A 25,851-nucleotide genomic window follows, 5' to 3' on the forward strand; every position below is an offset into this window, starting at 1 on the left:
GTGTCCTCGTCTTCAGCAGCCTACAGCAACCTGACAGAACGACCAACCCTTACTAAAGAAGTAAGGAAACCGAAGATGACCGAGCGGGAGAGAGGACATCCATTTGCGGGGACCCGTTTGGCTATATTTTGTGGGACCCGTGGAGGCCGCAGTGGAGGAGGTGGTCGAGTGGAAGCCCGACACCACTCTATATTCTGGCCTCTTTTCGACCCTGGGTTGGTGATGACCGAGCCTGAGCTTCCCTGCACGCCTGCCGAGCCTGAGCTTCCCTGCACAGTTAAGGTTAATTCCGAGTTTGATGACTTCACCGATCTTCCTCCTCTCATCGGTCCCGAAGTGCCAGAGTTTCCTTTGCCGCTGGTTCCGTCCAGCCCAGCCACGCCCGCACCGCTGGTTCCGTCCAGCCCAGCCAAGCCCTCACCGCTGGTTCCGTCCAGCCCAGCCAAGGCCGCACCGCTGGTTCCGTCCAGCCCAGCCAAGCCCTCACCGCTGGTTCCGTCCAGCCCAGCCAAACCCGCACCGCTGGTTCCGTCCAGCCCAGCCAAGCCTGCACCGCTGGTTCCGTCCAGCCAATCCGAGCCCGTCGCCTGCCCGCCAGAGCCTGAGCCCGTCGCCTGCCCGCCAGAGCCTGAGCCCGTCGCCTGCCCGCCAGAGCCTGAGCCCGTCGCCGTCCCGCCAGAGCCTGAGCCCGTCGCCTGCCCGCCAGAGCCTGAGCCCGTCGCCTGCCCGCCAGAGCCTGAGCCCGTCGCCTGCCCGCCAGAGCCTGACCCCGTCGCCTGCCCGCCAGAGCCTGAGCCCGTCGCCTGCCCGCCAGAGCCAGAGCCCGCTGATCCTGCGCCAGAGCCCGCTGATCCTGCGCCAGAGCCCGCTGATCCTGCGCCAGAGCCCGCTGATCCTGCGCCAGAGCCCGCTGATCCTGCGCCAGAGCCCGCTGATCCTGCGCCAGAGCCCGCTGATCCTGCGCCAGAGCCTGCTGATCCTGCGCCAGAGCCCGCTGATCCTGCGCCAGAGCCCGCTGATCCTGCGCTAGAGCCCACTGATCCTGCGCCAGTCCTGTCCAGCCCAGAGTTTCCTTTGCCACTGGTCCTGCTTAGTTCAAAGTCCTCGTCACCGCTGGTCCTGCCCAGCCCAAGACTCTCGTTGCTGCCGGATCCCCCCTGTCTTGTCAATTTTCCCATTAAAATTTTGGGGGGGCGCCCACCCGAAGGGTCTTCACCACCGTGGCCGCCTGAAGGGTCTTCACCACCGTGGCCGCCTGAGGGGTCTTCACCACCGTGGCCGCCTGAAGGGTCTTCACCACCGTGGCCGCCTGAAGGGTCTTCACCACCGTGGCCGCCTGAAGGGTCTTCACCACCGTGGCCGTCCGAAGGGTCATCACCGCCCTGGACGTCCGAGGGTCCGACAGCTCCGCCCTGGACGCCCGAGGGTCCGACAGCTCCACCCTGGACGCCCGAGGGTTCGTCTGCTCAACCCTGGCCACGCCCACGTCCTGCTCCGCCCTGGCCGCGCCCACGTCCAGCTCCGCCGTGGCCACGCCCACATCCAGCTCCGCCCTGGACGCCCGAGGGTCCGACAGCTCCGCCCTGGACGCCCGAGGGTCCGACAGCTCCGCCGTGGCCACGCCCACAGCCTGCACCGCCCTGGCCACGACCACAGCCCGCTCCGCCATGGCCACGTCCACAGCCGGTTCCACCCCGGTTCCCCAAGCTACCAGCTCCGCCCTGGAGGCTTCCCGTCCCTGCATCACCAGGCCCTCGTCAGCCTCCAGGGCGCCCACCCTCCCACCCCTTTGGATGTTATACGGCGCGAGGTCGCGCCTTCGGAGAGGGGGGGGTACTGTCACGGTTTCAATGTTGTTTAGTTCTGTTTTGAGATCTTGTTTCCCCCGTCTTTTGTGACTTTTGGTTCAGTCCTGTTAGTTTTTCCCGCTATGTCTGATTAGTAATTCCCTTCACCTGTGTTCTGTTAATCATCCCATTAGTCCCTGTTCATTTAAGCCCTGTGTTTTCCCTCAGTGTTTGTTGGTCGTCGTCCGTGTATGGTTGTGTGTTTTGAAGTCCTGGAGTTCCTTTCCCTTTGTTCTTGTATGTTTATGGAAGTAAAGTTTGTAAATAAATACCTATATCGTAGATTCCGTGTCCTCGTCTTCAGCAGCCTACAGCAACCTGACAATAGTATCTTGAGGCCACGAGATAGTTATAATAATTTTTTTTGTCAAAGTGGGACTAGGGGGGCTCCGTAGGTTTATGACAGTTTCATTTTAATATTATTTATATACCATCATAGTTTGTGTTCATATTTTGAGTTTGCTTTTTTATTAAAATTTTTTCAGTATTTTTGTATGTGCTTTTGTTATTTTATTAGCTTTTTATTAGCTAAAATTATTTTTAAATATTTTTTCCAGTTTTTTTAGTTGCCAAGACAATATTTATTCATTTTTTAAATCTAATATTTATATATTATAGTTTGATTTCATCTTTATTTCAATTAAACAAAATGTTTTTAATAGTTTTATATTTAGTTATACTAATGCTGGTTTATATTTTGCAATAATTCCTGTTTAATACCCAGCTATTAGTTGACTGATTTATAGTTTGTGCTGATTAATCTGTGCCAATCAATGATTCTATTTAATTTTACATATATTTCAGTTGATTATTAGAATCTACATAAAATACTTTGTCTGGTGCATGTCAAATTATGTGTATAGACTACACATACAAAACCAACTGAGAACTATGGATTACTTTTATTGGTGTTTCTAATTCAAGCATTCCAGTTTTTCAGTTTTTTCCAGCTTACCTGCAGTGTATCCACCTTAAAAAAAAATGTAAAAAAAATATGGGGAATATTTATGGTTTTCAAATAGTAAAGTACATATAGCATATTGTAGTTGGCTTAATTACTGTAGTAAATATATATATTGTTACGTGCTTAAAGATGTAAATGGGATGATTGCGCAACATTTACGTGTGACACAACTGTTGCCATGTGCGAGTAGCAGAAACAACCAGGAAGACAATAATTAACGTTGAAGACGTTTTATTTGAAGAGGTGTAAATGACGTTACAAAACACATTATGAATGTAAAAGAAAAACAAATAATCAGAGAACCAGGAAAACAAGAGTGTCGCCAAATCAATGAAATAATCAAAACATAATTCCCATAACTATTTATCCCAAACCTCTAAAACTACCTACCAAAAGAAAAATGCAGAAACAAATCCGAAATATTCAGAGAATACGATGCCTTAAATAAACCACGCTGACAAATAAAAAAAAAGAAATACAATGGAATGGCAATCACTCTCCAACTAACTATCAAAAAAAACAATGCTATGACACTGAGATATGTGCTCGCTGGAGACCACTGTGCCCCGAAGCACACTAGGTGGCAGGGTTAGCAGAACGGCCCCTGAGAGCACCAAAGGTAAATGGGCACCGTATAATGAGGTGTTGAACACTTGACTGCCCTCAGAGTTCTGGTCCCATTGGCGTCAGGACCTCTTCCCTGGAGATAATAACGGTCCTCAAATCTGTCTTACCCCACGAAGGCAGCGGCTGAGAGCGCCTCCACGACCCCCATTCTCTCTGTGGGGGAGCTTGGGTAGCGACACTTTGTTTTTGAGTGGCACGTGTGAGGAGCTGGCTTTTTCAAATTGTTGAGGCTGCTAAATCTATTTGCACGGTCCCCATGACCTGAATCCCAACTGTACCTCGGCAGCAGCAGGACCAGAACCTGTGGAACACACAAGCCTGCAGCGCCCTCCTTGAAGAGTGCCAGGCAGGAGTGTCCGTAATGGAAGCTGTCCACAATGCTCAGAGCCGCCCCCTTCAAAACTTGACTGTGCGTGCTCTGTTCCTAAACAAAAAATGCATAAATCATGTGTATCCTCACTCGTGATGTAGTGTGGGCAGGGATAAATACACAATCTAAACTGCTCTTTGCTCAGCATTATATGATATATATGCTTGTAACAGGACAGACAACACCAAATAAGACAAAATAAGTTCACAGAGAGCACTTACTGAAGACACAAAAAACTAGCGTTGCATTCTTTGGGCATGCTTTATGGTTTCATGGCCGTGATGTCACCCGCCTCTGATGGGCCGTTACACCATTGGACTGATTTCACACATGCTTCACGACGCAATCCCACAGAGCATTCCCACAGCGTCATTGTTGACGCAGCGCGAGTTCCCTTGGAAGGGAATTACTTTTTTCCCACCTTAGTTATCAGTGGGTCATGAACCGTTGTCTAGTGTCTAGTTAAATTTAATCAGTTTTAAAAACACATCTCCAGATATAGCTGTTTCTGTATGCCAGCTGTTGTTATATGTGTATGCACCTCACACTTTTGCACATCTACTCACTCAACAGCAGCTGTAAAATGTAAAACACACAGTAAAATGAACTGATGATATACATTGAGTACTGGTCAAATTGGGAAAGGAGCGGTAATGCACACTGAGCCAAACCTTTCTCCCACTGGCCCCAGACCACGAGGTCATTCATATTGTAAAGCCCAAGAAAGATTAAAGGTTTGAAATTGCAATTGGTAAAGTTAAATGTATAAAAGGGTACAGCACATTGCACTTTGATCTGGATCAGTTCTTTTTACTGTGTCACTTTATTGTTTATTGATTCAGACTGTCTTGTTCCCACAGGGCCGTATAACTGGTCTCACCGGAATTATGGACTTCATGGACAATGGATCAAATTCCCACGTTCAGTTTGAGATTTTGGGAACCAGCTTCAGCGAGACGTTTGGAAAAGACATAAAGCGCGTGAGTTAAATTGGACTTTCATTTCTTGTACCTGGTGTAAAAGCTCTTCTGATTTCTGATTATTTTTTCATTACCAGTAACCTTAGTTTAAAATGAAAACTGAAATCAATTTCCCTGAAATGTGTCTATGATAAACATGGAGAATGCATAATCTGCTTTTCAGAAAGACTCGCCATTGAGAACAAATTGAGTTAATGTAATCTGTGCAGATTGTGTATCCAGACTGCCATTTTGCAAGAGCAAACGACAGTGATGAGTCGTGCTTCAACTGGCTTGCCAGGCCAAACATGTTTTAATACAAACTTTATGACTATGTGCACTGCCTATTTTGTATGTCATAAAGTGTTCCCTACACACAGTCTATTCAATTCCATGTCTACTACTAAATGGTTTATTTAGCCTACTAACAGTTGGATATTTTAATTAGCTTTTGTTGTACTTTTTCCTAGAACAATCACAAGTCATTTTCATTACAGACAGTCTGTCCTCTTTTCTCTTCATAGCTGTATTTGCTGATTTTTGTGCTCTGTTTTTGTATCCATAAACTGTTTGGGTCCATCCATCATTTAAAAGAAAGAGTAATATAAATTACAGGAGAGGAAACAGTCTGCTGGTAATGAAGATTTAATCACCCTGCATCCCAACCTGAATTATGAACCCACTGTATCACATTATAGCCATTAGGATCCACAGTGCCACAGCCATTTACTCCCTGCCCGCACACACACCGGCTCCCCCTCACACAAAGCACATTTATTAGCTATAATGAAAGGAAAGGACAGCTGATGGTACGTCAAGTGTACTCAGTCCTGTTGTTGTTCATTATTAGAGCACCAGCTTTAGTCTTCTAAGCAGTGCCGCCCAAGAAGAGATTAATGTAGCCAACTGCATTTCCACCCTGCTATGGAGACAAACAGCGAGCCGTGCTGTTAATTTGACATAATGTCATGGTTTGAAAGCCGAGGCAAATACATTTCCTGGCTAAACAAGAAACCCTTTGGAGGTTAAAGAAGGCCGGAAAGTTTCAAGTGATTTCTTCAGTAGTGACTCAGTACCCTGTTGGCTTTTGTCTTATCTTAGTCTTTAGTCTCTCTGTCTCTCCAAATGACTTTTATCTGACTGCTTCTATATATTAGCTATGTATGAAACTGTAGTGAGCTACCTAACAAGACAGACACACATGTGTGCCGTATTCCAATCACTAACACTCTTTCTACACTGGACGTGAACTACTTGTCGTGTCACGTAAAAAAAAAAAAAAAAAGGAACCCATTGTAATCAATGATGCTGTCTTCACTGGAGCAACAACAGTTCCGCGTACTTCTGATAACAGGACAAATGGATGAGGGAGGAATCACTAAGGTGATCTTGAACATTCATCCTACAAGTCTAATGTACTGTAGATAGGCTTACCCTTATGGAACAAAAATATATGGGAATATACTGCTAAATATAATGCGATATATTACATAATACATTTTCATATATGGAAAACTAGTGCTTATATTTTTCAATATACTGCAATGTATGCATTGACCATGTATGGCTATATATGAACACACACTGATGATGGCTTAGGCTGAAACGCTTCTGTGTGGACATGGTATTAATGAAAACATGAGATATAACTAGAGAGTGCGGTTTTTCATCTTTATTTGATAACTTTTTTATAACTTGCACCCAAAAACGGTTTGGGAGTTGAGCGCGCCTGTTCTCAGCACTATATATGAAGACAAAAATAGTATTACATGTAATATTCACAAAGTTTTATCCTTTATTGTGTACTGTATACTGTATGTATGTGCATACTGTATATTGCACATACATGTTCCTGTATAAATGTGAATGTATGTTCACACATATATATATATATATACACACACATTCACGGAATGAGTTACAACAGATTTCCAGTTCCCAGCATGCTTTGCTTCTGACTGTTAAGGAGAGCAAATGTTAAAATTAAATAAAATTAAGTCGCTGAGCTGTATGAAGCCTCCGGATGGAGCTGACGCTCAGTTATGGCAATGGGCATGTAGCTTCCGACAGGCGCTATATGTGGTAGACCAATCACAACAGACTGAGCTGTCCGGCCAATCAGAGCAGAGTAGCTCACAGAAAGGAGGGATTTAGAGAGATTGATTCATCAATCGAGTCGTTTGAGAGTCATTGAAAAATGTGGTGATGTGCAATGTATATTATGAGAAAATAAAATTGTTTTTGACCTTTGATGCATGTAAACCTGTTGTAGGAGACCTCCAAAACAAAATTAGGAGCCTTTAAAATATGTAGGAGCTCTTTAATTGATTATATTGTGTACCATTTTAAAATGTGCTACTCTTTCTATAGGGATACATCAACATGTGTAAACCGTATCAATTTATTTTTAGATTTTTGTAACTTTTTCAACCATACACAAGGCAGATCAGACATCCTAGAATGGGGAATGACACGCTGCGTATCGATTAAGCTATGGGAAACGCCCTTGGTAGCAGCGCTACGTCACCCACTCTTGATACAGTGAACGTGCCATCTGCTCCTCAGATTTTCTACTGAAGAAGAAGCCCCCCTGGGCAGTGAAAGGAGCTTGGCAGCGAACGCAGAATCTCGTTCCCTATTCAGAGAACATGGGTTACGTAAGTAACCCGAGATGTTCTCTTTCATAGGTTCACTCAACGCCGAGTAATGATGACGCAATGGGAAATATATACCACACAAGCCAAGCTAAGAACCAGACCAAACTCAACCAAAAAAATACTGAAAATGCTGGAAATAACTGAGGAACCACGGGCTGCATCCAAATCCAGGTTCTGAAACTTGATAAAAGTGTGCAGGGAGGACCAACCTGCCGCAACACAAATGTCCTCTAAAGGGACTCCTCTAAAAAGAGCCTGGGAAGACACAACACTCCTAGTAGAGTGAGCTCAGAGGTAAAGGGATCTTCTGCACCTCATAAGCCAAAGAAATTGCATCTCTCCCCCAATGAGAGATCCTGTGCTTAGAGGTGGCGAACCCTCTGTGGCCAGCCCCAAAGCATATAAACAACTGAGATGACTTGCACCACCAGCCAGAGCAGTCCACATACACCCTAAATCCCGAACAGGGCAAAGCAAATCGAGCCTATCTTCCTCCATGGAGGGAGAGGGAAGAGGAAAGAAAGAAAAAAGCATGGCCACTTGAGAGTGAAATGATGTGGACAAAACTTTGGGGACCTAACCAAGTCTGGGACGCAGAAACACCTTCACCAGAATGGAACATTAAAATGCAAGGCCCACTCACAGAAAGAGCCCGCAGAGCCCCCACACGCTGAGAGAGGCTAATGCTAACCAATGTGCCACCTTGACAGTCAGAATCCGATCAGGAACTGACTCCAAAGGTTCGAAAGGAGGTTCTAATAACCCCTCCAAAACAACCCAAAAATGGTCTCCCAAACATTATTGGGAAGACCAGAAGACTCTGTTTGGCCACACCTACAGCCTCCATATCTCAGATTAAGGATGCCAAATCCTGCCCTGGAGCTGAGACAACAGAACTCTCCTAATTGGAATTTTCCACGGGGACCCTTCCACCAAGGAGCTCAGCTCCGAAAACCACGTCTGGTATGGCTAGAACGGGGCTACCTGGAGGAAGCGAATTCCGCACTCCCTCACTCTGCAAAGGTCTGCAGGGATGAACTTGACCGGAGGGAATGCATATAGCCTCAAATCCGGCCTTGGATGAGCAAAGGTATCTATCCCCAAAGGTGTCGGATGAGACTGGAAGAACCGCAGGCAACACTGAATCGAGTGACGCAAAGAGGTCCACCTACTGTCTCGCCGAAAAGGCTCAAAATCTGAGACCGCTGCAAGGTATAAGGTTCCTGGAATGTGAACTGCTGTCAGCGAAGGGAACCTGTCTTGAGTCCATAGAGAGTTCATTCATTCATTCATTCATTCATGTAAAGCAGACCCAAAGGCAGCACAGGAGAGGCTGCTGCCATGAGCCCCAGATGTCTGCGACATTTTCCCACCGCAATGTGATGGTCAAGCCTGAATGGGCCAAGCACACACGGAGACAGGAAACTCAAGGAGGCCTGCATTAAGAGAAAATTGAGCTGGACATTAAAGATATAATTACTTGTAAGTTATGCATTTGCTTTTTTTTAATGAGCATGCTCATATTCCATTATACACGAGCCGGAGCTCGAAATCGGGTCACTTGAGCAGCCGAGATGCCCACAATGCTATCAGCGCCGACAATGGGACATTATTTTCAACTTCAACTCCATAATTCAATGCCTTTTGCCTGCACATACACCAAAACCTACACATAGCCAATGTCATTAAAATCTATAAATCAAAATGTTGATTGCATTTATGAAGTAACGGCTCAGCACCCAATGCTCTATCACCTATTGCCTCAATGGTGTACAGTGTATTGGATGGATTGCCGGCAACAGCCATTTTAGGATTATTTTTGATTTAGTTTTAGTGGAGTCCTCTTGACAACTACTAACTTTTCACAGATTTAGGAGCTGGCTTTAGTGCTAAAATGCTTTGTGAAGAACTCTAAGAGCAAATATTTAGGACTGACACACCCATTATTTTTAAGAGTTTCTCCTAAGTCGGCAAGTTAGGAGCTACTTTTAGTCCTAAGATGTTTTGTGAATACGGCTCCTGAATATCTTCTAATAGGCTATATTAGTAATTTTAATTAATTAATTAATTAAATTAAGTAACTGGAATTATATATGAAATTAAGAGTTTTTATTCAAAAAAAATTCTCACAGTGTACTTAATTTTTTTTAGTGTTGTAAATAATCTAGAATTTTGTACATTGAATCTTAAAACTTTTACTGCCAGCTGATGATGGTGATTTTGTGTAATAGTGATTTCTGCATGTGCGTACTTCCCAAGTAATTTCTAAGTATCTAAAATGTTGGTTTCCCAACTTTACTCCAACTCCCATTCAATGAAATACCAAAAGTATCAATAAAATGGCTAAATCTAAATAAATGTAGGCTATTTTAACAGTTTTACTGTGTATTTGAGCATATTACTGTAGCCTCATTAGCTTTGCAACATTCTAACATGCAAAAAAATATATATATATTTATATTCACTGTATTCATATATTTCAATAATATTTTAAAACATTAATATCATAGGATTATTTATGAAATTCTAATTGGAGTGAAAATACATCTAAATGCTATGCTTCTGTGCCACTTTAGCAGTGCAAAAATGATTGTGTTTATACTGATTTAATTTGATTGGTAACAGTCTATAAGTGTCCTATTGTTCTTATGTTAAATTAGAACAATAGGACACTTATAGACTGTTACCAATCAAATTAAATCAGTTTGATTGGTAAAGCTTAGAAAAATGGTAAAATGCCCTTGGAATTCAGTTTAAGGCTGCAAATGAAAAAAAAAAATTGTCACTGCTGTGAACTAACCTCTTTGCAGAATATGAAGACTATTGAAAGCTTATGAGCTGTCTAAGACAGGCGTAAACCAGTCAAGATACCAGCACAAAACCACACTCAGCAAAATGTCCTCTATAATTATTGTTATCAACAAAATCCCAGAAAATATTGAGATTTTTTGTCAATATTGCACAGCCCTAGCTAATCATGATAAGCTTCTGAAGCTCTGGCTGTGTCCCAGTCACGTATCAGGCCTGGTCACGTATCAGGCCAAAAACGTAGCTTTTATCTGTTCTTGCTATTGAATTACCAAGCTATTAGATGTCCTGGTACCATGAATACAGCAGACAAAAACACAGATGGTCGGACCTGATGCTGAGTGAAATGTCACTCAGCATCATGGAATGTTACTGAATTCACTTGAACTACTAGTAACTATTAGTATTTTATAATCATGAGATACTTTTTTTATTCTTAAATATGCTGTGTAAATACGACTGAGTTTCCTGTTTTAATCCTAAAACAATATACAGTGACAATGGGGATGGACACTGTGTACGTGTGTTTAATTTGATTATGTGCTGTAATGTATTTATAGACTTGTGATTTCTTTCTTTTGTTGTGAAGCACTTTGTGATTTTTATCTGAGAAATGTGCTATACAAATACATTTTACTTACTTACTTCTGCTTCTGCAGCCTTTGTGCTAATACTTGATTACTTGTTTTAGGTTTGAATGGCAACCATAAAGCACAACACTGACTCAGGACATTAAAATGACAAGAAAAAAGACATGTCCCACTAAATCTGTCTTAGTATAGTCATAGTCTGTCTTAGTCATAGTCTAGAATTTTAAATTCTCGTTTTATACAACACAGACTGGCAAAACCAATGGATATCCACGCAGCCCTGTTAGCTTTTACCCAGCCATTTATTATTTAAAAACTTTTATCCCAAAGTCATCGAGATCTCAGCAAACAGATACATGCTGTCTAGTTTGGGGTCAAGACTGATAAGACATGAAATAGAAGATGAAGGATATGCTTTTGTTTGTTCGTTGAGTCTCTTGAGCCCCTGGATAAGACGGCCATCAATCAAGTCTTCAATTTCATTTGTCATCCGAGAGAAAACTTTTGCAGAAAGCTGAAAAAAACTGACAGTATTTGATAAATTGGTGGCCTCCTCGTCCTCATGTGCTCTTTCAGATCATCACTCTAAGATGAGCCGTGACACAGAGAGGGTGAAGTGTCGCTATACACTTGTGTTTAACATTGCTGTCTACAGGAAGCACCCAAGTATTTTCAGTCATATGTTTGATAAAGCTCATATGCTGGGCAAAAAGCTCAATGACTCATTTGCTATCCAGCCAATTGAACTTCAAACAATGATTGTTGCTGTGTCAGTGTTTGAATAGCATCACAATGTTTACAATTTTGAGGGAAACCAACAAATTAATGACTTATATTTGGCTCTGCACATTTAGGGGTATGAGCAAGTATTTTCATATGAATTAATTACATGATTCAGCTTTAAAAACACTAAATTTAGGGCTTTTTGAATTTTAGTCCATATCCAGTAGCTTTAAAGCACTCATCAATATACTATAATTCTCCTAATGTTAACAATTTATTATTACATAGGCTACATTTAAAAAAATATATATATGTTCCCCATAATGATCATGTTTGACTGTATTTTCCTTTAAATCTCCTAGATAGGCATAAAAACTCACCACTGCAAGTCAAGTCAAGCCACCTATGTACGCATACTATAGTGCTTTATACAACACAGACAGTGATAACAGGAAAATGATTTAATGATGCAAACAGAGTTCATTTTGACTACGGCAGCTTTAATAGCAAATAGTGTTATTGTTCAGCTGAAGTCAGTTCAATTGATTCAGTTCTGTTGTAAGATCTTCAATTATTAAATTGATCATATTTTCTAAACATCTGCGGTTCGCTATAAAACATGGAAATTTGGTAAACAAGAATCACTAAAATTACCAAATGTATTTTGGGACAAAGCACAACAGCACAGCAATCATTTAAGCACATATGAGAACAAACATAGTGACAGTCGACTTCAGAAAGTTATTTCTCGGGAACGGTAGCAAATGTCAAAAATCTGTTCTGTCATTTCTGTGTGGCTCGGTCCAAAGATCATCTGAGCCAATTTCTGTAAGAATTGGGCAAAATTTGAATGAGAAGTAGCGAAAAAACCCGGAATACTTTACCTTTCAAAATGGTCACTACTGTAATGGGCAGAGTTTTAATGTGAGATGTTGAATGTGATCAGCATGAAGAGCGGAATCAGGTGTACTAAGTTAATTTTTTCTAGATCAAATGGTTTAAAAGTTATAACCATTAGAAAAGTTAATTTTTGAACTGGTGGTGGTGCTATAGAGTTGGTCCTAGAGACTCCAAAATTGGTCCAATTACTGGTCATTACCATCACTACAAGTGTGCCAAATTTGACAAAAAAAAAACACCCAGTTGTTTCAGAAGTACAAGTTAAAATGAACTCAAAATTAAGAATTTTTATACAAATTTGCTGCCTTTTATTTTTATCGAGTTCCTTTCTCAGATAGACACCATGTCTGGAATTGAAACAACTTTTGCACCACTTCTGGCCACAGTACCTCTTGCGGTCTGGGCATGTGCCACACAGGATTCGAGCCCACGAGCGGAATGGTTCGGGGTTTGTGGCACGTGGTTTAACAGCTTGCGCCACTCAGAGGACGTTGAATTACAAAGCTGCAGAGGAGAGGCTTCAGTGAAAGAATGAGCACACAAAAGCATGTTAACCAGATTGTTTAAAATGTTATGCACTTAAACAATGTCATTAATTTCAATAAAATTCCTTTCTATAAAACATTTGATGCTTGATTTGGTTAACATTTTCTAGAGATACCCATCATGCCTCCGCTAACTCGAGCTGAAATCCCCATGGCTGAAGCCGCCGCACCACCTCTATGTCATCATCTCTTTGACCTGTCTTTTTTCCACCAAGTAAGCATCCATATTCTTGTTTGCTGTGCATATTTGCTTTGGGATCATGGATCTCGGCAGTGCATCAGCAGCAGCCGTGGCTTTCTCCCACACTTTTGTATATCCCTCATCACAATGAAGTGTGCTCTTTTGCACTGGCCACAATGCCCAAACCTGTCCAAAAGTCAGTGTCCTCTCTCTGCAGAAGCTTATTTGATGGATTTAACAATGTGAGCACATTGTACTCAAGGTTTGCATTGAACAGGAAGTTGAGTGCAGTAATCTCTTTCAGCAGCCCTAGAGCTTCCATTCGCAGCTCTGGACCATGGGAATCAATTTCAGACCAAATGAAACTGATGGTTAAGGCAGTGAACATAAGGGATGTCCTTTTTAAGTTTTTCTTGTAACAGCTTCTGGACTCAACAAACATTTCCTGATATCAGAGATGCACCATCACAAACTTGGCTTTTTTACTTTGATGGCTTAAGACCAGATTTGTTTAACTCTACTAAAATGGTATCTGTCAGTGTCCGGGCATAACCCATTTCAGCAGTGGCTATGGTTAACAGGTGCTCCACTACTTCATGGACTCGTCCTCTTTCAAAAAACGAGTGACAATTAATATATTTTTGCAGCCTGTAGGGTGGGTATCATCGTGTAGTAGGAGTTTCCCACTTCTTCCATGATAGCCTCATGCTGCATCTCAATTCACTACTTATACTACACCCTAAAAGTATGTACTCTTTTTGTGAAGAAAAAGTAGATACTTTTGAGTTTGTAGCAAAAAGTAGACAAGCTTTGGGACAAACTAGCACGTCATACAATTGCGCCTTTAACGGTTGCTCTCTGTCGCATCCTGTCACAGTAAACTGGCCTGTCAATCATCTTGTCACAGTTTAAACCCTCCAGATTTCATTTCATACCATATCGGAGAGAAATGCAGTAGCACGTTAATCTGCAGTCGCGTGTGATTTTCAGGTGGAAAACTCTCCTCATATTAATGCATAATGATGCATTTAAAAGTTAATGGCCTAACAGGTTGTGGCGAGCAGGACGAGGCCGAGTGACGTGAGAGCGGCGCGAGGCCGGTGGCGTGAGTGGTAATGAGTCTGTCGTCGCTCCTCCTTTATGCTTCCGCTCCTTCGTGAGAGATGCGAGACCGGTGCGTCTCACAGGTGTCGCTCATTACCACTCACGCCACCGGCCTCGCGCCGCTCTCACGTCACTCGGCCTCGTCCTGCTCGCCACACAGGTCTTTATAAAAGTCCACATTGTTATTCAGATGGAATATAACACGGATAGCATTAAATACAAAAATGTTATCAGGTTAAACTTTGATTAGTCACTCATACCTTTATCTGAACCTCTCACCGTTGGTTTTCGCATATTCGCCATGTTTTGTAGTTTTTAGCACTTTTTCTTCGTTTTTGTAGTTCCTCCTCCAAAGCGCAATGGGTTGTTAGCCAGGCTAATTGAAGGTACTATATGTTGTGCATTTTTCCCTTAAGGCGGGTTCACACTGTATGATTCTGGGCATGATTTGGCCATCTGAGACAACTGTTGAGAATCCTAAAAGATTCCCTCTGATCCTAGGCCAAAGTCGGAAGTCTTTGATCGCTAGTTTTACATGTTCCCCGACAGCCGATTAATGAGCGCTGCGATAAAATTTTACCTTCAACAAAATTCTGGCAGTGTCAAAAGATTTGACACAGTCCTGCAGTGTGACTTCTACGACAAACATCAAAACTCTATAGATTGTTTTTGTTTGCTAGCCACCATTTCAATCCTGCATGAAATGCAGCTCTCAGTCACCGAACATCATGAATTGATGATGTAAAACTCCAGATAAATCTTTTTGTGTGCATCCGTTTTTAATGACATTTTTTGGCTTTAACTATAGGTCGCATTATTTTATGTATCCATTATATTAAAGAGACCTTTTTGAAGGATATTGGTTTACTTATGCCTTTTTGAACACTTGAGCTTTACTGGGAGTATCTGTAGATGTTTAAAAGACTATGTCGATTGCAATATTGAAGATCAGTATTATTTCGACTTTAGAAAACAAACGTGAATGCTCTCCTCTCAAGACTTTGTGATGTTTTTACCAATGTTTTATTTTATATATATTTATATATATATATATATATATATATATATATACACTCACCTAAAGGATTATTAGGAACACCATACTAATACTGTGTTTGACCCACTTTCGCCTTCAGAACTGCCTTAATTCTACGTGGCATTGATTCAACAAGGTGCTGAAAGCATTCTTTAGAAATGTTGGCCCATATTGATAGGATAGTGTTACGTGTGTGTGTGTGTGTGTGTGTGTGTGTCTGCCCAGGTGTACTGCTGTTTGTCTGTCTTCTGCAGGTCCTGTGGGCACACCTGTCTCCAATTGGCAATCAGCTAGTGTGCACACCTGTTGGCAATCAGCAGGAGAGCGGGAGCTGTTACAAAGGGAAGAGAACAGGCAGACTGATACAGGAGTGTGTGGAGAACAGACGTCTCTATACAGACAGCGTACCGGAGCTGGGTGATACTGCAGTGGCGTTAGTGGAGTCCGTGCAGTAGTGTGTAACAAGTCTGACCCTCGTGCTGGGGTTTACTCTCTCGGTGGAGAGAGGGTGGTAAATACTAGTGTTTGTAGTTGTTTTTTGTTGTACCTTTTTGATACTTACCTTTTTGTATCTGTTGTACCTTTTGGTTATTTAATGTTGTAAATAAACGCCATACTTGTTGATAAATCGGTATCCTTTGTTCCTTCAACCCGAAATGGTTTTATTATTGTTGCCAACCTCCTCCCTCCCTGGACGTTCCACTGGAGGTTCGTAACAATTTGGGGGCTCGTCCGGGATCTGTTTTCCCAAACATTTCGGGTTGTATGGGAGAAAGTGGTAAGCAATTGTCATTTCTATTGGTGTTAAAATTGTTTCGTGTGGGTTTTCGCTGTCTAGTCTTTCCAGAGAAAATCTTTCCCCAGCTAGTTAGAAGTGTCTAGCTAGACTGTTCTGCAGTCTTTCCATCGGGCACTTGGTTGTTATTTTTCCTTTATTATTTTCGGGGCGAATCCTGGGTGGGGACGAGATCCCTGTCGGGGGTAGGCTTTCGGGGCCTCGGCCGCCGAAGTTCGCCTTTAAAGTCGCCTCGAGCCCGGCAAGCCCCAGAAGACAGCTTAGGCTAAGTTTTGGGTAGGCAGGTCCTGGGGAAGTGGTTATTCTTTGGAGGGAGCTGGTATGTGATTGTTCTATTGTGTAACCTACGCGTTTTTGTTGTTGCGTGCCTGCGTACAGTTGTTCGTTGTGTTGTTAGTTTGTGTTGGCCAGGTAGCTAATGTGGTGAGGATGGCTGTGTTTAGTTTAGAGGAGTTTGTAGCAAACCCTACGCTAGAGCAGCTTGATGGATGTAAGAAAACTGACCTGTTTGCTATCGCTAAACATTATATTTTTCCTGTGTCTAGTTCCCTGGTTAAAGAAGAGTTACGGGCAGCTGTGACTGATGGGTTAGTGCAGAGCGGTGTTTTGAGTTCATTAGATTTGCCCGCCGCGGCAGCAGTTACACCCGCCGGTGTGAAGCAGGGCGTGGATAAGCAGTGTACGATGCCGAGGTATGATCCGTTGTCCGTGGAATCCTCTCCTATTTCTGGAGGAGACGCGCGGCTGAAGGTTCGTTTAGCTCGACTCCAGTTGGAGAAGGAGGAGCGAGAACGCGAGCACCAGTTCAGGAGGGAGTTAGAGCTTAGAAAGTTAGAAGTTGAATCGACCAGGTTGTTGGAGCTAAAGAAGTTGGAGGCAGAAACAGCCATAAGAATGCGTGAGTTGGAGTTGCAGTCAGCGCAGTTCCCAGCCGCTGTTGCCGGCACAGTGTCATCAGGATCTAACGCTTCTAGTAACTTTGATGTAAGTAAACATATTTCTCTGGTCCCTGTTTTCCGTGAAACCGATATTGAGAGCTATTTCACTGCATTTGAGCGCATTGCTGTTGCCCTGAGTTGGCCAAAGGACGTGTGGGTCATTCTGTTACAGTGTAAACTATCAGGGAAAGCTCAGGAGGCTTGCTCATCGTTGTCTGTGCAAGACAGCCTCTCTTATGAAAAAGTTAAGAGTGCCATTCTGCAGGTGTATGAATTAGTGCCAGAGGCATACAGGCAACGTTTTAGGGCTCTCAGAAAAGGGTTAGGTCAGACTTACATTAATTTTGCCAGAGAACAAGGGGTTTTGTTTGATAGGTGGTGTGCTGCATGTAAAGCCGATGATTTCTCCTCAGTACGCGAGTTAATGCTGTTGGAAGCATTTAAGAACTGTGTGTCTGAAAAGATTGTTGTTTATCTCAACGAACAGAAGGTAACCACGCTGCAGCAGGCTGCCACGCTAGCTGATGAGTTCGCTTTGACACACAAGAACACGTCTGTCAGACATTACTCATCCTTTTATGATGATCCTGTAAAGAAGTCTAGTAACCCTCAGAACAATCGTGTTAGCTCAGGGGCACAAGGGGAAAAGCGTTGTTTTTACTGTCACAAACCTGACCATCTTATCGCAGATTGTGCTCTGTATAAACGAAAGCCTCAGCCTCCAGTGGCTAAACCACCAAAAGGAGTCGGGTTGATTAAGACTGTATCTCCCTGTGGTAGTCAGCTGGATTTGAAGGAACCTGATGAATGCTTCAGGCCATTTATTTCCAAGGGACTGGTATCCCTCACAGGTAAACCTGAGGATCAGCGTCCGGTCACAGTGCTGAGAGACACAGGTGGCTCACGCTCATTCATCCTGGCTAGCGTACTACCATTGACCCCTCAATCTGCCTGTGATGTGAGCACGGTAGTTCGAGGTATCGGGATGAGCTTTGTGCCTGCTCCTTTACATTCCATTCATGTGCAGTCCAAACTAGCATCTGGTTTTTTTCCCGTGGCTGTTCGGTCTCATTTTCCTGTTGATGGTGTAGATTTTATCATGGGAAATGACATTGCTGGCGGAAAAGTGTATCCGGACCCCGAGGTGGTGGATACTCCTATCTCTGAAACTGAACCTGACGAGTTGGTTCAGAAGCACCCTGAAGTTTTTTCGGTCAGTGTATTGACTAGGGCGCAGGCTCGTAAGCAGGCCCAAGGGGTGGATCTCTCGGACTCGCTATTCTCCTCTATATTTAGGGGGGACCAGTTGTCCTCTAGTGGTGAGGCAGAGAACGGTCTCGGGAAGGGTCCTGTAAGTGTTGCCTCCTCTGTCAATGTTCCTAAAAAAACCTTGCCGTTAACCCGTGAAGCCCTTATCGATGCTCAAAAGAGTGATCTCACCCTGGCTAGATGTTTTGCTGCAGCTGAGTGTGATGCTAGTGGGTGCTCAAGTCAGCAGTGTTTTTTTATTGAGGATGGGGTGTTGATGCGTAAATGGGTCCCTCGGGATGGGACGGCAGATGATCTGAATGGGGGCTGTGACACTGTTTATCAGGTTGTAGTTCCGGTGGGATGGCGCCAGCATGTGCTAGGGTTAGCGCATGAACATTTGTGGTCGGGTCATCTTGGCGTCACTAAAACTTACAACCGTGTGCTCGAGCATTTCTTCTGGCCAGGCATTAAGGCAGATGTAACGCGCTATTGCAAAACTTGCAGTACATGCCAAATAGTTGGTAAACCAAATCAGGTCGTGCCTCCTGCCCCGCTGCATCCAATTCCCGCTCTTGGTGAACCATTCGAGCATGTTATTGTGGATTGTGTTGGTCCCTTGCCTAGGACTAAGTCAGGGAATCAGTTTTTGTTGACTGTGATGTGCGTGTCCACTCGTTTTCCTGAGGCTGTGCCATTAAGGAACATCACCGCTCCCACGATCACGAAAGCTCTAACTAAATTCTTTACTACTTTTGGGTTGCCAAAAGTAGTACAAACCGATCAAGGTACCAATTTCCTGTCCAAGACCTTCCGTCAGACGTTGCAAGCGCTGGGAATTTCACATTCCGTGTCTAGCGCTTATCATCCTGAATCACAAGGTGCACTTGAGCGTTGGCACCAGACGCTTAAGTCCACGTTAAAGAAATTTTGCTATGAGACAGAAAGAGACTGGGATGAAGGTGTGCCGTACGTGCTTTTTGCTGTTCGCAATGCTAAGCAAGAGTCTTTGGGGTTCAGTCCAACTGAACTTGTGTTTGGACATAGCGTACGAGGACCACTTAAGGTGTTTAAGGAACAGTTGGTGTCTAGCTCCTTGCCGAAGGTTAATGTATTGGATTTTGTATCCCAAAACAGGGAGCGGTTGCACCGTGCCACCTCCCTGGCAAAGAGGGCTCTAGCTCGGTCACAAGAAGGCATGAAGCAGCGGTTCGACAGAAAAACAGTTGAACGGCAATTTAAACCAGGTGAACAAGTATTGGTTTTACTCCCTGTGCTCGGCGCTGCCCTTACTGCTCGTTTTTCAGGACCCTATGTGGTGGAAAACAAAGTGTCGGAAACTGATTACATCATTCATACACCTGACCGTAAAAGAAAGAAACGCCTGTGTCACGTTAATATGTTGAAGCCCTATCATTCCAGAGAAGCGGCTCAGGTGAAGCAGGAAGTAACTCCGGAGACTGCTGCTCCAGGCAACACCATTGCTTCCTTGGTTTGTGACGGGGCGGAACCTGACGATGGTTTAGCAGGACTCGGTGAAGGTCACCAGGGTGGTAGGTTGCCCAATTCGGAGCTCTTGTCCGACCTAGAGGCACATTTATTCTACCTCTCCCCAGCTCAACGTGATGATGTTATGTTGTTAATAACTTCTCATCTCTCTCTGTTTAGCGATGTGCCGTCCCAGACCACTGTACTGCATCATGATATCAACATTGGGACAGCTGCCCCAATAAAGCAGCATGCCTATCGTTGTCCGCTGGCTAAGAGAGATATTATGAAAGATGAAGTTGATTACTTAATACGCAATGGGTTAGCCAGGCCCAGCTGTAGCCCATGGAGTTCCCCATGTTTACTTACCCCTAAGTCTGACGGTACGCTACGTTTCTGTACAGACTTTCGTAAGGTAAACGCAGTAACAGTCCCAGATTCGTTCCCTTTGCCCAGGATGGAGGACTGCATTGATAGTATTGGTCCCGCGGAATACATCACTAAGTTAGACCTGCTGAAGGGGTACTGGCAGGTGCCATTAACCCCTCGGGCATCTGATATCTCTGCATTTGTTACCCCTGACCACTTCATGCAGTATACGGTTATGGCTTTTGGACTGAGAAATGCGCCTGCAACATTTCAGCGCATGATGCATATAGTATTAGGGACTGTCCCAAATTGTAATGTCTACCTAGATGACGTGGTAGTGTACACAGACGATTGGACTAGTCACATGTCAATTTTGGCCGAGGTGTTCCAGAGGTTAGCGGCAGCGTCACTGACACTGAACTTAGCGAAGTGCGAGTTTGGAAAGGCCACCGTGACGTACTTGGGTAAGCAGGTGGGCTATGGCCAGGTCTGCCCTGTTGACGCCAAGGTTACTGCTGTACTAACCTACCCAGCCCCTACAACTAGACGTGAGCTCCGTCGTTTCCTTGGTATGACTGGGTATTACAGGTGTTTTTGCAAAAACTTCTCAGTAGTTGTCGCCCCTCTGACTAGTTTGTGTAGTCCCACTGTTCCGTTTCTGTGGACGGACGAATGTCAACATGCTTTTGAAGCAGTGAAATCTGTTCTCTGTTGTGCCCCTGTCCTGGCTGCGCCAAACCTTTCTCTTCCCTTTAAGCTCGAGGTGGACGCGAGTGCCACCGGCGCTGGTGCTGTGCTGTTGCAGGATGGAGAAGGAGATGTCTGTCATCCGGTTAGCTACTTCTCTGTCAAGTTCAAGAAACACCAGCTCAATTACTCCACTATAGAGAAAGAAACCCTCGCAATGCTGCTTGCTTTGCAGCATTTTGAAGTCTATGTTGGTTACAACCCCTCTCCAGTTGTTGTATTTACAGATCATAACCCTTTGGTTTTCTTGTCCCAAATGTATAACCACAACCAACGCCTGATGAGGTGGGCTCTGTTGGTGCAGGGTTACAACTTGGAGATCCGTCATAAGAAAGGAGCTGACAACGTGATAGCCGACGCATTGTCTCGCGGGTGAGAAGTTTCCTTATTCATCCGCTGGGGGGGATGGGAGATGTCTGAGATTAGGTGGGAGTGTTTTTTGTTTTGTTCTGTTTCTCGTGGTAGTGAATTGTGACCTTATCCTTAGTCAAACCCCTAGTTTGATTTTATGGGGGGGAGTGTTACGTGTGTGTGTGTGTGTGTCTGCCCAGGTGTACTGCTGTTTGTCTGTCTTCTGCAGGTCCTGTGGGCACACCTGTCTCCAATTGGCAATCAGCTAGTGTGCACACCTGTTGGCAATCAGCAGGAGAGCGGGAGCTGTTACAAAGGGAAGAGAACAGGCAGACTGATACAGGAGTGTGTGGAGAACAGACGTCTCTATACAGACAGCGTACCGGAGCTGGGTGATACTGCAGTGGCGTTAGTGGAGTCCGTGCAGTAGTGTGTAACAAGTCTGACCCTCGTGCTGGGGTTTACTCTCTCGGTGGAGAGAGGGTGGTAAATACTAGTGTTTGTAGTTGTTTTTTGTTGTACCTTTTTGATACTTACCTTTTTGTATCTGTTGTACCTTTTGGTTATTTAATGTTGTAAATAAACGCCATACTTGTTGATAAATCGGTATCCTTTGTTCCTTCAACCCGAAATGGTTTTATTATTGTTGCCAACCTCCTCCCTCCCTGGACGTTCCACTGGAGGTTCGTAACAGATAGCATCTTGCAGTTGATGGAAATTTGTGGGATGCACATCCAGGGCACGAAGCTCCCGTTCCACCACATCCCAAAGATGCTCTATTGGGTTGAGATCTGGTGACTGTGGGGGCCATTTTAGTACAGTGAACTCATTGTCATTTTCAAGAAACCAATTTGAAATGATTCGAGCTTTGTGACATGGTGCATTATCCTGCTGGAAGTAGCCATCAGAGGATGGGTACATGGTGGCCATAAAGGGATGGACATGGTCAGAAACAATGCTCAGGTAGGCCGTGGCATTTAAACGATGCCCAATTGGCACTAAGGGGCCTAAAGTGTGCCAAGAAAACATCCCCCACACCATTACACCACCACCACCAGCTTGCACAGTGGTAACAAGGCATGATGGATCCACGTTCTCATTCTGTTTACGCCAAATTCTGACTCTACCATCTGAATGTCTCAACAGAAATCGAGACTCATCAGACCAGGCAACATTTTCCCAGTCTTCAACTGTCCAATTTTGGTGACCTCGTGCAAATTGTAGCCTCTTTTTCCTATTTGTAGTGGAGATGAGTGGTACCCGGTGGGGTCTTCTGCTGTTGTAGCCCATCCGCCTCAAGGTTGTGCGTGGTTGGCTTCACAAATGCTTTGCTGCATACCTCGGTTGTAACGAGTGGTTATTTCAGTCAAAGTTGCTCTTCTGTCAGCTTGAATCAGTCGGCCCATTCTCCTCTGACCTCGAGCATCAACAATAATAATAATAATAATAATTCATTACATTTTATATAGCGCTTTTCTAGGCACTCAAAGCGCTTCACATGGAAGGGGGAATCTCCTCAACCACCACCAATGTGCAGCATCCACTTGGATGATGCGACGGCAGCCATAGTGCGCCAGAACGCCCACCACACACCAGCTCACTGGTGGAGAGGAGACAGAGTGATGAAGCCAATCAGTATATATATATATGGGGATGATTAGGAGGGCATGATGGACAGAGGCCACTGGGCAAATTTGGCCAGGATGCCGGGGTTACACCCCTACTCTTTCGAAAGACATCCTGGGATTTTTAATGACCACAGAGAGTCAGGACCTCGGTTTAACGTCTCATCCGAAGGACGGTGCTTTTTGATAGTATAGTGTCCCCGTCACTATACTGGGGCATTAGGACCCACATAGACCACAGGGTGAGCACCCCCTGCTGGCCTCACTAACACCTCTTCCAGCAGCAACCTGGTTTTCTCAGAAGGTCTCCCATCCAGGTACTAACCAGGCTCAGCCCTGCTTAGCTTCAGTGGGCAACCAGTCTTGGGCTACAGGGTGATATGGCTGCTGGCCATTTTCACCCACAGGACTGCCGCATACTGGATGTTTTTCCCTTTTCACACCATTCTTTGTAAACCCTAGAAATGGTTGTGCGTGAAAATCCCAGTAACTGAGCAGATTGTGAAATAATCAGACCGGCCCGTCTGGCACCAACAACCATGCCACGCTCAAAATTGCTTAAATCACCTTTCCATCCCATTCTGACTTTCAGTTTGGAGTTCAGGAGATTGTCTTGACCTGGACCACACCCCTAAATGCATTGAAGCAACTGCCATGTGATTGGTTGATTAGATAATTGCATTAATGAGAAATTGAACAGGTGTTCCTAATAATCCTTCAGGTGAGTGTATATATATATATATATATATATAAATATATATTTGTGATCAAACATTAATCAACGGATACCTTGCAGTACCACTGCGGACCTCTGGTTGAAGACCTTTGTTGATCTAAGGCCTAATCCTGGCTTAATCTAAGCCCTGTCTATGAAACCAGGTTTAAGACTTGTAGTCAAGTGGTATTGGAATTGGTGACTTGTAACTTGTAATTGAGTAATTTGTGTGTGAAGGTATCTGTACTTTTAATTAGTTTTTTTTTTTTCAGGTACTCTTTACGTCTCTGCCAACACCACCCCACACACTTATAGAGGCTTTCATTTGTCTTTATTTTCACTTTATGTCTGTTTAGAATGATGCTCAGTAAGGAAATTAGAAATTTCATACATTTTTCAACATTACAAGCATTCCCCTGTGCCACTGCTGTAAGACTGTTTGTGTACATGATGTAATGAAGAAATACCTTATGGCTATGGGTGCCAAGTATTGGCGAAAAAATATGCTTTTAAAAATGAGAATTCTGAGTCCCCGAGGCAAGTGATGGCACAGTTATGCAGCCATTAGATGCATTTTGTAATTTGATCCAGTGCCACCACCTGGAACTAGACCAGCATGGTACTCATCCTCATGGACAAGTAATGAAGAGAAAATGCTGTGCCTCCTAAAGGCATATCCATGCAAATGTTTATTTCCCTAGTTCTGAGTATGTTCAATAGCAGCTTTTCATCCACTTCACATTGTGTAAAGCAAATTATATGATTACAGCGAATGCAAACACCTCAAAGAAGATCTCTTACTCAACACATGCATCACATTGAAATGAGCTTAGTCCTCATTGTTAAATGATGTGATTAAACCTCATTATCACCTGTTTCTTCGAGGAAATGAATGATTAATGAGATTAGTCTTCCAAATCAGGTCATTAAATGTAGTGTTATTGATATTGACAACTAATCGCCATTTACAGTGTCAATGTGAATTGTATATATTGAGTTATAAATCAGCCATTTTAGTGTGTTAATGAATCATAATGGAATTTAATAATTCTCAGTTCTGTTTAATTTAATAATTTTCAGCCTCCCCACTGTCACAGTTGGTGGCTGTAATGAGAGTGCACAATGATGAAGATACTCAAAAAGTCTTTCATCCAAGAATCAAAACAATAAACGAGAGACTAACTCAAGCAATGCAAGACAACGAACTAACAGAAAGTGAGGGCTTAAGTAGAAGGGCAAACAAAGGAGCTAATATGATAATTAACGAAACGCACCTGCACTGAATACTCAAACCAATCAGAAACCATAGAAACAAACAAGCAACGAAGGAGAACTGAACTAATAAACAAACTAGAAAGCTAACGAACACAAACATGAACAGAAACAGAGCAAAAACAAACCTAAACCATGACACCCACTCAAGGCAACAGCATGTCTTCTTATACTATCCATAATATTGAAAGTGAAACACACATAATAAGACAAACATATACATTATTAAGCATGTTGTGTTAGTTTTTCATACATATGTTTTGACTGGGTTTAGTTTTTTAATAAATTAAATTTGACATGGAAATGTACCTACTTTTCACCACCCAAACAATTCCTGATGGATCATATTTGTTTGTTTGATATGAATATCCGGTCTCACGTGGAAATATGTCTCATGATAAACAATTGCACTGTCCAAAAACAGATTTATCATTGGAAATAATGTTGACCTGCTTCTGTTTTTTTTTTTCTTCTTTTTCTGTCCTGCAGTTGGCTACATGGGATTCTGTCCATGGCCTCAATGGAAGTCTAAAGGAGAGTCGTATTGAGAATGGCATGCAGGGGGTTACTGTGAAAGTAGTGACGTTGTTGGTAATACTTACTTTTATTATTTTAACTTTGTAAATATTTGTGTTTGTGGGTGTTTGTGGGTGTTTGTTGATGTATAAATGATTGAATAATCAATCATTACGTTTTTTCACGGTCAATACTACAGTGCTATATAATGTACTTCTCAGAAAGACCACTCCAAATCTGCAAGATTTCCATGGAATTGGAATATTCTTCATTTACAAAGTTCTGCATGCCCCTAACCTCTTGCTTATTTGCTCACAAATTATTTTGGCTAACATGATCATGCCTACAGCCACAAATAAAAATGTAGTTCTCTACTGCCATAACATGTTCTATTTTGTCTTTTTATTTTGTTCATATAACTGTTCTTAAATATTGATGATTGTCAGTAGAAATACTGCATTTAAATAATATATTT

The 25,851-nt window shown here is 43.4% G+C and overlaps 1 protein-coding gene across 2 annotated transcripts in view; it reads left to right on the forward strand.

The window, feature by feature from the left end:
- The window catches only part of grid1b (glutamate receptor, ionotropic, delta 1b), a 584,450-nt gene that overhangs the window by 520,972 nt on the left and 37,627 nt on the right, over positions 1-25,851 (forward strand). For both annotated transcript variants that reach the window (XM_056247253.1, XM_056247254.1), the window contains exons 8-9: positions 4,669-4,788; positions 25,350-25,451. In XM_056247253.1, coding sequence (XP_056103228.1) covers positions 4,669-4,788; positions 25,350-25,451 — 222 coding nt within the window. The remainder of the gene's footprint in view (positions 1-4,668; positions 4,789-25,349; positions 25,452-25,851) is intronic.

This window comes from Rhinichthys klamathensis, unplaced genomic scaffold (assembly GCF_029890125.1).
Source record: "Rhinichthys klamathensis goyatoka isolate OS25496 unplaced genomic scaffold, OSU_Roscu_1.1 h1tg000045l_1, whole genome shotgun sequence".
NCBI classification, from domain to species: Eukaryota; Metazoa; Chordata; class Actinopteri; order Cypriniformes; family Leuciscidae; genus Rhinichthys; species Rhinichthys klamathensis.